Source organism: Podarcis erhardii (assembly GCF_964252035.2).
Source record: "Podarcis erhardii genome assembly, chromosome: 2".
Classification (NCBI taxonomy): Eukaryota; Metazoa; Chordata; class Lepidosauria; order Squamata; family Lacertidae; genus Podarcis; species Podarcis erhardii.
This window is the reverse complement of record NC_138498.1, coordinates 39354169-39369574: the sequence shown is the minus strand read 5'-3', so window position 1 is coordinate 39369574 and position 15406 is coordinate 39354169. Positions and strand designations below refer to the sequence as shown.

The 15406-nt window shown below is 41.0% G+C and overlaps 1 protein-coding gene across 9 annotated transcripts in view; it reads left to right on the top strand.

Annotated features, from left to right (window-relative positions):
• The window catches only part of MYOCD (myocardin), a 230458-nt gene that overhangs the window by 192979 nt on the left and 22073 nt on the right, over positions 1-15406 (top strand). For 5 of the 9 annotated variants that reach the window (XM_081848660.1, XM_081848661.1, XM_081848662.1 and 2 more), the window contains 2 exons: positions 6471-6536; positions 12470-12525. In XM_081848660.1, the coding sequence (XP_081704786.1) occupies positions 6471-6536; positions 12470-12525 (122 nt within the window). The other 4 variants (XM_081848664.1, XM_081848666.1, XM_081848667.1 and 1 more) reach the window with 2 other exon arrangements.

Below are 15406 nucleotides of genomic sequence, written 5' to 3'. Positions count from 1 at the left end.
AACACTATCCATGGCATTGTGTCTCCAAAAAATACAAATCCATATGTTATTGGAGTGCTGTAAATGGAAGTCATTAAACTCCTTTAGAGGTCATCTCTCACTTGCTTGGCCATCAGTGAGGGGACAGGTTGGGTAAGTTGCCACAATCTGATTGGCTGCATAAGGAAATGTCACTTCCCAGGCCCACTGCCTCAGCCTTACTGGGTAACTTCAGAGATGGGGCTCTAGAGTCTAGCATAAAATAGCTGGAGAATCTTAAAAGTTCTACTGAAAAATGATTGTTTGTTGGAAGTGATACTTGATGGTTTGTAGATAACAGAGATCTCTGACTTCCAGTGGAGCCATAATGGGAAAAGTGTGTGAGTTGGGCCACTGGTATATCAATAACTTAGTGTTGATGGCTCAAGAGCATCAAGATAGTGAAATGTTGAAATGAAATGAGTCTGGGTGTTACTGGTGTCTTATGCTATGAATCCAATTTTGCACAATGCAGACTAGGAGTCCAGGGCTGGCTGAGAGTGTTTTGTGCCCTAGAACTTGTAATTGCAAAAGATATGAGGTGCAATTTGTTTTCGTATGGGGAGCTGCTCTGCTCAAAGCAGCACAAGAGTCCATATTTACTGCTTCTGCCTGGTTTGAGTGACCCTTAAATTGCAAAATCCCAGGTGCCTACCTGTATGATAGAGTTGCTCTCCCATGCTCATCTTCAAGTGCAACAGATGTGTAAATTATTAAAAAATACCGGTACATCTGTACTCCATCTCCTTTAGCCTGAGTATCTATGAGGCAGTGGGGAGAGACGTAAGAACTGGAAGTGCTGATTTCATAGTCTAGCAATTCAGATTTGGGTTAAATGTTAGAGCAAGTGTCTTCTTAAACGCCTAGGGTTAATGTAGAGTTTTTGTTTTAAAATTACGAACCTGGTAGGGGATCTTTTAGCAATAAGACATTGTAGTTGGAGTAAAGATCCCTCTAATGTTTAACGGAGAGGAATAATCAATTAAATACAGTATTTGAAGGCTAGAGACATCTGATGAAAAGAATGAGCAACATGTGAAGTTAAGAGTAAATGCTGTTCTTTCAATTAACACTTTTGGGGTTCTAAAAATCAGAGTTGGTGGTTTTATTTTACACTCTGAATTTCAATAATTATATATATATTTTTTACTGGAATTCTTACTGTAGATTCCCCCCACTCCCAGTACATTCTGCCCACTCCTCAAAGTACATTGAGGTCCTCAAGGTAGGCTAAGACTTGTCTGATTTTCTTTTTTATCCCCACTTATCTTGTCCATGATTATGTCAGGGTTGTTTCAGATGCTCAAGGAGAAAGACAACCGATTTATAAGGTGTGGAGGGTATTGTAGATAATGTAGAGAAGTAGCAGCCATCCCTACATTGCCAAAACTGTAATCTAAGAGGAGGTGCAGCTATTTTTTGGTGGTGGTGAGATGTTGCATACATTACAGGGAGGAATGAAATACACATACTGTAAAGAAGGCAACTGGAATACTGTTCAGGATTTACATACAGATTCTTAAAGATTTCTATTGCTCACCCCACAAGAACACACTTACCTCCACCTTCTGACCAATTAAGAAATAACCTCCTGAAGTATTGATAATTCATTCTCTCTTTCAACTGCTGATCTAATAATAGAAGAATACATAATTTTGAGTGAACGGACACGGTGAAATTTTTTTGGCCTGTTTGTTTTGTGTACCTCTGGAGCTTATATCAAATAATTATTGGTCTGCAAGGCGGTAGATGATTTTCAAACCCAGCCTCTTGCTTCAAAGCAGAAACCTTCATGCCTCAAATATATACATTACTGTAATGGCTATTAGAGATCCTGGGTTTGTTCATATTAGATTAACAATATACACAAGCATCTTATCTAGGTTCATCCATAATTATGAGGTGGAGTGTCCAAATTAGTCGCACTTCTGTGACCTAGGAGCACCACAAGATCTCTGAGGGATGAAATTAACTGAGCAAAAAGAGTTAATTTGTGCCTTGTTAGCGAACTCCAAATAGCTGTGGATTAAATGTCAGCTGGGCTTGACCAGCTGTACTGCAGCTTTGTTGCTTAGGAGCAAACTTCAAATGTGAGTGACCCATACATTTTACTCCCTACCCAAACACACTGGCAAGTTGCCTTAACCAACAGATCTGTGGGGTCAGGCTAACTTCTATGAAGAGATTATGTGTGGATAGCTTAGTGATGCCAGTGTAGCCTGTATTTTTTTCATACTAGAAGCAATGAAACAATGATTGCATGTCCTGCCTACTATTTCTGTAACAGCGAGTTTATGTTTGTGAAATAAGCACAGGCCTTGTTTTAAAAACCCATCAGGAAAAAGAAGCCAGATCTATAAAGTATTTTCCAGTGGGCATCTTCACAACATGTCCATTCAGTAGTAATTGCCAGTGGGTCATTTGTGGATATAAACAAGGATTCCATCTTATTGCTGAAGTGTTATCCACAGTAAGTTTCTACGAAACATCCCTATATGCACTTTATTTAAAAAACAATCAATCGTCTATCATATCGTTGCACTTACCTCTTTACCAAATACATACAATATGGAAAAGGCTTTATTCTGGACCTGTGCTTAAATGTTTTTGGTGTTAATTTTCATTGTATCAAAGTACTTGCTAGTTCTGTTACTAGTTCTGCTGGCTGATAGCACACCTGCTAGTTGAGAGCAGATGAAAGAAATCAGTTCAATGTCTTCCAGTGATTGCTATTTATCCCTATTAGTCCATTCTTCTTCAGTTGGGTAACTTCTGTATCTTTTTATTGTGGGCCACATTCCCTCAGGAACATTTTCCAAGGGGCTGCATACCAACAGTGGGTGGGGCTGGAGTCAGCACTGGGCAGGGTCAGAGCCAAAAATCGATCCCCCTTTCTCTCTTTTTGCCACCCCACTTTCTCTCTTGGTTTTTCCTCTTTTTTGTGACTTTTGCTGTTCTTTAGAACACAAACACTGCAAGCAAAATCCCAATCATGAAATTAGGCATTAAATATCAGCTTTATTTTAAAAAAATAAAATCAGTAGTAGGGTTGCCATATTTTGAAGAGCAAAAAAAGAGGACACATTTGCAGACTTCTACTTTTAACTATGGATCGCTAGGACGACTCTACCCATGAAAAAGAAGGCGTGTCCTGGAAAAAAGGACATATGGCAACCCTAACATTGGAGCAACTCATCTGTAAAAAGAAATGCTTTACAACAGGGGCCAGCAAACTTTTTTGTCCCTCAGACCTTGTGGAGGGTCAGACTATATTTTTGGGGGGCAGGAATGAATGAATTCCTATGCCCCACAAATAACCCAGAGATGCATTTTAGATAAAAGCACACATTCTGCTCATGTAAAAACACCAGGCAAGCCCCACAAACAATCCAGAGATGCATTTTAAATAAAAGGACACATTCTACTCATGTAAAAACACACTGATTCCTGGACCGTCCACAGGCTGGATTTAGAAGGTTACTGGGCCGGATCTAGTTTGCCTACCCATGCTTTACAACTTTGCATTTCAGGCATTTTAAACACCTGGGATTCCAATACTCTGGTGTGTCTTCTTGGGAAGCAAATTCCGTTGAAATTCCTGGGGCCTATTATTTCCAGGGAAATGTGTTTAAGGTGCAGATCTGACATTCTTAACCACTGAAATTAAAGGATGTAATTGGATTATGTGGTGGCAGCCATTCATCCAAGCCTGCCTTCCAGACTGTGGATACTGGGCTTTGCAGCGAACGAGGAGTATTTTGATGCATTTGCAGTTAAGTTTTAGTGGCGTCAAAGCTTTGCATCTGGTTCCTGGGACTACATGAAACAGGCCATGCTTTCCAAAAAGCCCAGACCTTTGGGAGCTGCCTCTCCCGTCTCTCTATCTCTTTCCTCCCATGTTCTCCTGCCGAAGTGACATCTCTTAAGTGTGCAAGTTCCTTGACTAGCCCTGATTAAAGCAGCACGCAAACAGATGCTTTAATCCCTCTATAGTGCTAAGTCTGTGCAAGCATAAACAAATCATGAGAGCTTTTCAAGAGGGTGCTGGTGCCCCAAGGAAGCCATTTGTCTGCAGTGCTCATTTCGTAGAGATTGTTTGTGGAAATTGGAGGGTTTCCCCACCCAGTTCCTCAGAGCTTGTTCTGATGAAAAAGACAAGCTTCGTGTTCTTCACAACCCAGTATTGCTGATTTAAAGGCTGAGACCCTCTAACATATCCGAAAGGTTAAATCTTTGATCCATTAGCTAATTTGTTAAAGGGCTGAATGGTGTCTTTTAAATTATCTGATAAGTCACTGGTACAGGACCTAATTCCAGCAAAGATGAGGACATTGCCAACACGAATGAAGCATCAGATGCATTTGAATGGTTATGAAAATCTGACACTATTGTAGATTTCTTTTAAAATACATTTTACATAGAAGAGAAATGAAATACTCTCTCTCTTTCTCACTCACACACACACACACACACACACACACACACACAATGTTTTGTATATCCTATTGAGATAATATGTATTTTTGTACATATATATATATATAGCATTCCATTCTTTATATATATATTTCAATGGAAATTTAAAAGGGCAGATTTATATATTAAGTTAAGGGTTTGTTTATATATTAAGCTCACCGTGTGGAGGCCAGTTTAATCACTCATTGTGGAAATTATGTGGTTAGCCATAATGTGCAGTAGCTCTTTGCTTAAGTTGAGATGGGTTTTGGGGTTTTTTTTGGGGGGGCGGGTTGTTGCTGATTAAAAGTACAGTTTTACAGAGATGAAGGGCATTTCCAGGTGGGATGTTAATATGCAGAAAAAATGGTTATTATTCCACACTTTCTAGTGCAATTATGCTGTTAGTTTTATAACCACTAAAAGTCTGATAAGGAGAAAGTGATAAGAAAAGTGGTGGGAAATTGCACTGGGAAGTGTTGCATAACAGTCACTGGGGGTATTGGGTTACCTGCACGTGAATGAATGCCAAGTAAGCAGGTGATGTCATATAACTGCCACATATGTTTTGTGCACACATATGCATGCTAAATAAACAACCACTCTGGAAGCTCCCAATCTAAAATTTGGTAACGACACGGTAAAAACCATCCTGTTGCCGTGCAATCCTGTGCATGTTTACTCCAAGTTCCACCATAATGAATTTATTCTCTAGGAATTATGACTAAGGTTGCAGCTTTAGAATAGTAAGTCTACATGTACAATATGTGGAGCAATTTGGATTGGCCTCCTATAGTGACTGGGATGAATAAATTGACCCTCACCTGCTAAATGCCTCATATATCTACAAAGCAGACAAAAGTTTCTTTAGTTTCCGTCTTCCCTCATCACATTTTTTTTAAAATCAAATGTTCAGAATACTGTTAGGTTTGATTTGAAATTTGCAGACATTGGTTGTTGTTTTTATTTGCACCCCTGATAGATATGTCAGTTCTAGAGACACAAGCCAAGTGTTTGTTCTCCAGGGCAAGCTAATGATCTGCCAAACACAAGTGGCTCTCCATCGTGCAATGAGGTGCAAAGAAGGAAGGGCATTCACTGCCCCTACAGCTAGCCTGGCTCCTAGGAACTGAAGCAGTAACAGGGGGAGCAGGCTGGACTTCATATATGTCAGAGGTGTCAAGATTAAGTTGGATTATTTATAGCTGCAGGCAGACCTGTTATGTACATTAGGCCATAGTTTCCTAGACAGTTTTTCATTTTGAGCCACAGCCACTCATCACTTTCATTAAAATGGGCCAAATCTCAAGAGGATCGATTTCATCCCTACACAAGATGGTGTGCTGGTTTGCTTTTCATTTCAAACTAAATTTTTAAGAATTTGTTTAAGCTAGAATTTCAGTCCAGTGGATCATCCCTTTCCTTCTTTAAGCTAATGGAGCAGCACATATCCGTGTGGACCATGTTTTCCAGATCTGCAGCAATTTTTTTTGTAACTCTGAGTTGTTTCCTGTGAACTCTAGAATGGAAACTATTGCAAAAGGCTCCTCTTCTTTCAACCCTAAATAACATGTGTAGCAGAGAAGCATTTACTCGAAAATCTTAATAAGCAGCACAGTTAGAATAGCTTGATAAATTTTCATCTTTTTGGTAATGTAGTAACATTAGCAACTGTGTCTGCTGTGTTATGAAGTTGTTAACGTGTGTGTGTGTGTGTGTGTGTGTGTGGAGAGGATGGAGAAAGGGAAATGGTCATTTGACCAAACTCCAGGTTAATTGGCTTAGTTTTAGTAAGATAATAAGAAAGCTGCATTCCAGTAATAGGTCAGATCTACACTGCTGTTGTAACAAGGATGACTCCTTTTTTTGGCATGTGATAGAGATCTGAACCTTCCCTCTTTAGCAGCAGAGCGGAAGGTATCTCAGCAAATGAAAAGTTTGGAGTTATTTGTGGCAGAAGTTCGAGGTCCCTTTCTGAAAGATGCACTCTCTCCCAGTTTTACAGTTGCGGCTGCAGCAGCGAAGAAGCCGAGAGCAGCTCGCCAACCAGGGAATCATGCCACGTGAGTACTTTGCTTTCTCACTTTTATCTTTTATGCACTAGCAGGCCCATGCAGCCTCAGCTGAGGGTCACACTATCCACCACCAAATAAATATAATACAACTTTGCATCATTAGGGACTGTTTCTGATTCTAAGAAGGGCAAAGCAGGATTGTACACGTACACCACTTTAGCACACACAGATCTGGTGCTATGTACCTCTGCAACTCTTATGCAGGAAGGAAATATTTGTGGCAGAGAGATAACTTCTTACATAGTGCCCACCCTGAGAAGTCTGTACTGCTGCAAAAATTACTTATTTCTGGTACAATCATAAGCAGGAGATTGAGTTGAGCAACTGGTCCGGCACTACAGATTGCATGGAATTTTTGCCATCAAATACTCAGCTTGTTATTGCAATTACTGTTAAACTCGGGACTAGAAGATTACTTACACACGCATCCCAAAATCTAGGATTCTAATGAGCCTCACAGGAAAGGGAGTTTGGGCTTGATTACTCCTGAAGTAGACTATACTGCATCGTTTTCATAACTCATTTAGGATGTAGGGCACCTTGCAAAACCCTATGAGGCAGGTCATTGTTATTCCAATTTTTTGCAGATGGGGAAACTGAGACTGAGAGAGATAACACCTTGCCCAAGGCCACCCAGTGAGTCCATGGTCAAACTAGGATCTGAATCCAGGTCTCCCACCCCAAGCACCCACCCTCTCTCTCTCTCTGTTGGATCACACTGATTCTGAGCCACACACAGTGACTGCCTAAGCCTTTGGGTGCCGCATGTTGTAGTTGGCCTCTGCTATTGCTTTCCTCTTAAGCCACCTCCTGCAAAACATTCTACATTGTTGGCATGGAATGTCTGTCGCTTCCATACGAATGGTGCATGCAGCAGTTTGGCATTTTCATGAGGCATTTCAGTGTATGTAGTGCAGGTACAGCATGTTATGTGTGACAGAGTGGATCCACATAGACTTGTTTATTTAATACATTGCCCAAAGTTCTTGGCAGGTTTAATCCTATCCCACTATCAGAATTAACTGTCATGTTCTGCAAAAATGAGGTGTCATTGGTGTTTGCCAACTGTCAGGGGATGTTCTGACACCCCATAAAGGCTGCTAGTTTACCCCCTAAAAGGCATTTTACTCCTCAAAGAGAGGGAGAAAGAAAGCGGCAAGGGGTATGGAGGCAAGAATAGCAGCATTTGTTTAGGCGTCCGAGGCAAATGGGTTACCACCATGACTCCAGACTTTTCACCTTATTTCATCTCCCCCTCTTCCACAGCCCCAAACATCTTTCTTTCTAGGACACAGTGCTTGACCATGGGCTTCAACTAGTATGTGCTTAGGGCTATTTCAGATATGACATTTCCCTAGATGCATTTTGAAGGATATAAAAAACGCCCAAGGACCCATGATAAATACATGCATCTCATACCTGTCTGGTGAGTTTGACAAAAAGTGCACATCTTTGCCCATTTCTCGACTGCCTTCCTAATCAGTTTATGCAAAACTTAGAAAGGGCAAGGTAATTGCCCTTAATATAATCATGCTTCCTATGTTGTAGGAAGAGATCCCATTGATTACTTTTGTTCCTGGGCATTCACATATTCATCAGTGGTAGGTAGTTAGAGAATTACACCCAACTACATCCTGTTTGCAGTCACTGCCCAGCAAATCCCTTGGGAATACATGATGTAACTTGATTGATACTAAGTGAGTGTGGACTTGGATAGGAGACCACTGAGAACCTCACAAAAAATGAGGAGCAGCATATATAAATATAGCAAATAAATCACATGTTTTCTGCACATGTCCATAGTATTAGGTCTTCCAGCCCTCCTAATTTAAGGGTGGGTTTTTGTTTTGCCTTCTGCTTTGATGCCTTTTCTCACATTGACAAGGCTCATAAGCCTATATAGAAGCCTCATTGCCCAGTTCACAATTAATATAAACCACAGTTAATGGTTTGTTGTGAATGTGGAGATCACACCTGCTTTGCTTCTCCCCTATTACAAGCATGAGCACAATCCCTGGCTTAACATTACATCTGGGGATGCTGCAGAATTCCAAGAAAAATGGAAACAGGAGTGGAAATTGCCAATGTTCACTTATTCATCCCATGTCCAAAATGGAAATCCACCTGTTGTTGTTTCTGATTTCAGTCCACAGATGATACATAAATTATTACTTTTCCCCACCCCTACTTGCATTGTGTTTCCTTTGCGTTGAAATGAATAGGGGGGAATAACATCACGGCAACATAATTTGCATGTAAATTACATAAGGTACATAATTTGACACAGTGGATGGAAATACAGATAAAGTGGTTTTTTGTGGAAGACAAAGCGCAGTGGAACATAAACAGTGCTGCATGCAACAAATAGAGGTCAGAACAGAAAATGATGTGTTCTTACATCCCTAATAATATCTGAGCCAAGGATTGTGATTTGTTTCACTCAAACTAAGTTTGATTGGTAAGTCAAGAACAAACTTTGTTTGGAGTGAAACAAACTGCTATCTCCAATTCAGATGTAACACTAGGGATTATGTTTGGTTCTTCCTGCTAGGGAATGATCAAAACAGGAAGCCCCTGTGTGTTTATGTTTAAACCATTACCTGTGTTTATGGCAAAAGCATTTACTGTGGTGTGTAAATGCAGTCAGTTAGTTAGTGGTGTTAGTAGGGGTTCAGGATTTAGTCAGTTAATTGGTTAGGTTAATAGGTTTAATTTGATCAGCTGACAAGCTGCCCCCAAATTGGTATATCTACATTATCAGTTTTTAACATAAGTACTTAAAGAAGTTTCAGATGTCAAGCAGCGTCATGTCCTTCTGTGTGTGATAGAACAGGGGACAGCTCTTCAAAGATGAGGCCTACTGTGCCACTTGTGGGCATAATTTTAAAACAAAGTACATTTTTCTTTAGAACCGTTTTTATCTCATATGCAAATGTATGCAAGTTTAATCAATAAATTAATCAATGTACCCAAACTCATATGAACAAAGATTCATATGATTGGGTGATAGACACAGGTTTTACTCATTATTGATTTGCCACTATTTATCATCGGCAAGCAAGTCACACAGCTGACAAGCCTCTCTTAACACCATGGTGGCACTCTCACTGGGACCCTTCCTCTCAAACCAGAGCATTCAAACTTCATGTCACTCTTTTAAAATCAAAATGGCTATAAACTATAAGATTTCAAATCTATTATTTGTCTTTTAAAATTATAGCAATTTCCTGATTTCTTTTCTCTGTGAAAACAAAACACTTCCCAGCCCTATGGCCAAAAGCAGTAGCCTTTCCTGGCAGGCACAATGAGAAAGTTAATTATGTTTAATTGCAATACTCATTATTCAATGCACATGCTCTTAAAAATTGTGATAACTGAAGGCTCAGGACAGGTCTGTGTTGTGGGGCAGTATCCAACTAACGTGGTCCATCAGCACAAGGATTTCCGCTTGCACATTGGGACTTTTTCCTCCTTTGTGTCCAACTCACTCCCCAAATCTACTCTGCTGGAGAGTTTGGAGAGCCCCTAAAACAGATTTGGGAAGCACACAAGAGGGGAGAGGAGGTAAGTCCAGCTGTGCAAGTGGAAATCCTTGTTCTGTCAGAAAATATTACTCAATGCTACTTTGGATACAATCCTATGTGTGTAATTCTCCTTTCATCATTGTACTCTCACTCCAGACTTTAACTTCTAAACTTCCACTACTGCCACGACTTCCCTCATGGAAGAACCAACACATTCAACCCCAAATTGACATAGATTTTTTTCTCAGACAACCATATGCTGTTGGTTTGTCTGCAGAATTTACATCAATCCTCTTGGCAAAGGTCCCTTTGTTTTGCGTCCATCCTTTGTCATGGTCCTACATAACTTTAGCGATCTGTAATGAGCATTAATTGAGCTGTGCAGAAGAACAACACTGGTTTTCTGCCTTGCAGATTACTTTTATCGGATGCTCTCTCAAAGCTCTTCCCACCATCCCACTAGCTGTGAACCAGGCCTCTGCACTGGTGCACCAGCTTCTCAGATTGCTCTTGCAATATCTGAAAGTAGGATGGTTTTCACCCTATGAAGTTTACCAGAATCTGTTTTACAACCGTCTTTTACCACTGAGGTGTCTCCTCTAACTTTGCCTTTGGTGCTCTGTCACACATTTTTATTTACTCACTCACTTTAAGATTTTCTTCTTCTTCTTTTTGTTTGGCCTTTTAGTTGCGCAGGGTTTGAGTCTTCAATAAAACAAAATATCTATCGTGCTTTAGGATCTAGTTAACTACAGGAGGCAAATAATAAATTAGCTCATCCAATTGCGTCAATGCAAAATGACTCATAACTCTGACAATAAATCCGTTTGGTGATGGGAGGTAACAACTGGCATGTGGGGACTAGAGAAGCCATTTGTTAAAAGCAGTTTGGGTTGTTTTGTTTATTTTATTTTATTGAAAAAAGAGGGTTTTTAAATAAATAAAAATCACACAATATATAATTCTCTTGGCCTTTGATTTTCCTATCCCACAGTTTGACTGTGCTCCCAGTCACATTTTGTGCAAAGAAAACAAACAAACAATAATTTGACACTTATTAAAATGGAGATGAGAATTGTGTCCGCAATCTTTATTTTTGGATTCTGGACAACTTTCACTGTATAAATAACTAGGCTACAATTCAGCCATGAGATAAAGAGCTTTTGCGCAGCTCTGGGAAGAGCGATGCTTTCCTCTCATGCCCTTAACCCATGACACAGAAGAAATAGCAAGACCCAGAAATGGTTCAGAGAGTGAGACCCAAATGAGCTGGGAACTGTGTGCCAAGTCATCTTCACGAAGCCTGTGAACACACTGGGACAGCCTCCCCCTTGGTGATAAGAGTACAACAAAGTACAAATTTCCTAGTCAGTGAGAACTAGCCAACACTGATGGTAGGGAAAGGGAAAAAAGGCTCCATGATGAGACTATGCAGATAGGAAAAGGCTGGACTGCCAGTTGGGGAGTGAAGTTCAAGGAGCAGGTTTTGCCCCTACCTTTTCCTTGCTGCCATTTATTCCTGTAGGACAAATACAGAGTTGTGATTCAATCCTAACAGCATGTTTATCACTGGAGGGCGTTAAGATATGGTGGAGGAGGCGACCCTCTTTTTTTATCTTGATGGAACTGCAATCTGAAGAAACAAATATGTCCTCCAAACAAATATCCGGAATGTGGTTCAGAACACAGAGCAGGCACTGGTGGAGAGTATCAGAATTTACTGGAGCATTCTGCTCACTCTCTTATATCGAGAAGGAGATTTTGCCAATGGATGAAGGAAGGAGAGCTCATTGTTGAAAAGAATGTGTGACAGAATGGAGCAATTTATCCTTCTTGCTGATTTTGTATGTGCTGCTGACACCCATGTGATACAATGAGACTCAGACTCTCAATTTTATTAGCGGGTCTCCTCTGGACATTAATCTCACTCGTGGTCCTCTCCATAACTAGATCCTTCCTCCCCGACTGATCACTTTAGCTGGAAGTCAACTCCTCTGAAACCAAGCTCCCCAAATGTGTCTAGGATTAATGTGCAAGGCTCTGTCTCTTGAGCTTCTCACCCAATGTGTTTGGATACTGGACAGGCTGCACTTTACCGCCAGGCCACTCACCTCCCTCTAAGATGCCTTAAAAAAGATGGCTGTCTCCAAACAACTCTCAGCTCTCCCCCTGCTTTAGTTACCATCTGTGTCTTTGCTCCTCTCTGCCTTGTTTCCACTGCCACAGCCTGGCCTGGGAATGTCTGTGGTTATTCCTCATCCATTTTCATTTGATGCAATAAAGGGGCTGGCTGATTTGTGTGGCTAATTTTGTTGAACTTTGTTACAATGGCACAATGCTGAAAATGTACTTGTTGCTTGCTGTGCTCATTGTGCTTTTGTCTGTTTCTGATTGCAGCGCTGAAAAACGCCTCTCCCTTCCATGAGCAAAAGAAGAGCTTGGAGAGAGCCAAGGTAACCCTGGGTAGGCATCAGAGGGGGTGGCTGGAGATCATGCAGGTTAACTAGCTGCTGAGAAGGTTGTGGCCATGTGCAGGAATGTGAGTGGAATGTTGGAAAATCACTGGATTCATTTCTGCAGATACTACTATACCTTTAGCACACCTTTACAGGGCTCTAAACTTAATTGGCACATGTCCCATGAGAAAGTGGCTTTGTGGTGTGTATATATATATGTGTGTGTATATATATGTGTGTGTGTGTGTGTGTGTGTGTGTGTGTGTATATATATATATATATATATATATATATATATATATATATATGCTGTATATATATATATCCCCAGTAGGAAACCTTGTGCCTGATGTCTGCAGTACACCATATTGCCCTTCTCTTCTTGTGACACTGCAGAGTGCCTTTGGGCTGTTCTTAACCTGTACTCTTGTCTCTTGCTGGCACCAGTTATCAAGCAGAGTTTAGGCACTGTTAATTAAAGCTAATGAGAAAGATAAGATTAAGAGGCAGTTCCCCCCCACCTACCCCACTAGTGGAAGAGCTGGTGATCTGGTCTTATTTAGAGAAAGTACAAGATATTCTCAAGCTTTCCCTGCTGCAAGTCTCCAGCCAAGACTCTTACTAGAGGTGTAGCGTGGGCGGGGAGGGCAGAAATTTGATTCTGTTTACATTTAAAGGCGAACCTACCTAATTTGCCATTTCAGAAATAATACGCAAACTTAAACAAGGCCATCCTTCAAAATTCATGTTTCTCTGAATTTTGCAGTTTGGCAAAGGGGGAAATTGGGGAACTCAGTCTGCTTAGAGAAGCCTTTTCCAAGACTGATAGCAGTTCTCTTATATAGAGAATACAATCCATATAGAGAGAGGCCTATAGCTCATTCATAAAGCTGGTATTTTGCACGGATGACGACCCGGGTCCAATCCTTGGTACTTCTAGTTAAATGACACCAGCAGCAAGATTGGTAAAGAGATATGGAGATGTGCTGCTAGTTACAATAGACAATGCTGGGCTAGATGGACAATAGTATAGAGACTTCCGGGTTGGCGCCATCGCCGAATGGCGGACTCCCTCCGAGCTTCGGAGGGAGCCTGCTCGGCAGGGGCTGGGTTCTACCGCGCCGGCGACGCGGGGACCCTCAAAAACCATGGGCGCTGAAACCCATGGGCATGGTGACTCGGCGGGCACCGTTTGCGCCCCCCCCCCGACCACGCGAAGGAGCCTTTTTAAAGGCTACGGAGCGGGTGACGGGGGGGTGCTGTGAGTCCTCCGCTTCCCCTGCCGAGTGAAGCCGCATGCCATTTGGTGGAGAGCGCTGACTTCTTCCATTGAAAATCTGGACTCAAAAGAATAACCCGTGAGTAATTGGAACTTGGATTAAAAAGGGGAACAATTTTTTTCTTAAATTCGGAGCGAGCGGGGGAGGTGCAAAAAGGAAGTCAGCCTCCCCCCTGTTGTAGAAGAGCTAAAGCAAAGGACCTGACAACTAAGATCGAGTGCAACCTTTTTTTTTTTTGATAAAGTTATTAATTTCGCGATGGAAAATTATAAGCTGGGCTGGAGGAGAAAAGTGGAATGTGGATTAAAATACAACCCCCCCCCCGAAAAACCCCGGGAGCGATCCGTGAGAGCGCCGGGAGAGGAGAAATAGAGGTTTTGACAGCTGTCAAAGGAGCTGCCAAAACTGAAGAACAAAAAGAGAACTTTGTTACGAGGACTTTGCTGGTTACATTTGTTATAAATTGGATATAAACTGTTTAAAACAAGGAATAATAAGTTACTTTGACTGGTGGGTGTGATCGGGAAGGAAACTGAGTTATTATAATCCCTCTAGAGGAGCTGTGGGTCATTACAAGTATTGCTGGCATGGAATTTGAATCGGACTTTTTATCTCCTGGGAAACTGCAGAAATGGAACACTATTTTGTCTACAGAGGTCTACACACTAAAGGAGACAATAGATTTATCTATTGAAGAATGGAAGGGACTTGACGTAATGTTTTGTTCCTGAATAACAAAGCCTCTGTAGAGGAATTACAAGCTTTTCGGAATTAGAACATTTGTGCAGGAGAGCGGGGGGGGGGGGAGAGGAGAAGAGAGAACAACAAGAACAACAAGAACAACAAGAACTGGACAAAGTTGGAAGATAGACCCCTTCCAAGATCGGACATTCGAAATCAAAGATGACCAAAAGACGGCAAAGACTATTAAAAAGACGGCAAAGCAGACTGGTGAAGGACTATGGCTTAGATGTGGGAGCTCCAGGACGACAGTAGACATTGACGGACATTGGGAACGCAACCGGGAAAGGGGGGAGGGAAATTTGGAATCCAAAGGGTGTTAAATTACATTTTATTCTTTTTTCTATTTTTTTATGTTAATCTGTATTGTATATTAAAGAGGGGAACTCGTGGAAGGGAACAGGTCGATTTTAGGGGATGGGAAAATATTTTTTAAATTGGGTTAATGATAATAACTTTAAAACTTGGGGTAAGAATTTGCTGAATCTATTTGAAAGAACTGGAATACAAGAGGGGGAGGGGAGGGGAAGTCCTGGAAAGATGACATTGAAAATAAGGCCTTAAATTTGGATGTTTTTCTTTTCTGTTAGATTTGAAATTTTTTAATAAATATAATTAAAAAAAAGAATAGATGGACAATAGTATATGGTGACTTTGGAAGGTCCTGGAAACTATGACTTGATTTACTCAGAATTTGTATTAGTAGTAGTAGTTGCCGTCTGTTAACTTGTCCCATTTAATGGGAACTTGTGGTGCACCTTATCCTTTATTTCCTCTGTTTATGGCATAGGAGTTAATATGTAGAGGAAATTTAGGTCAGGAAGCCAAACAAGTGAATCCTTTTATAGTCTCTACAA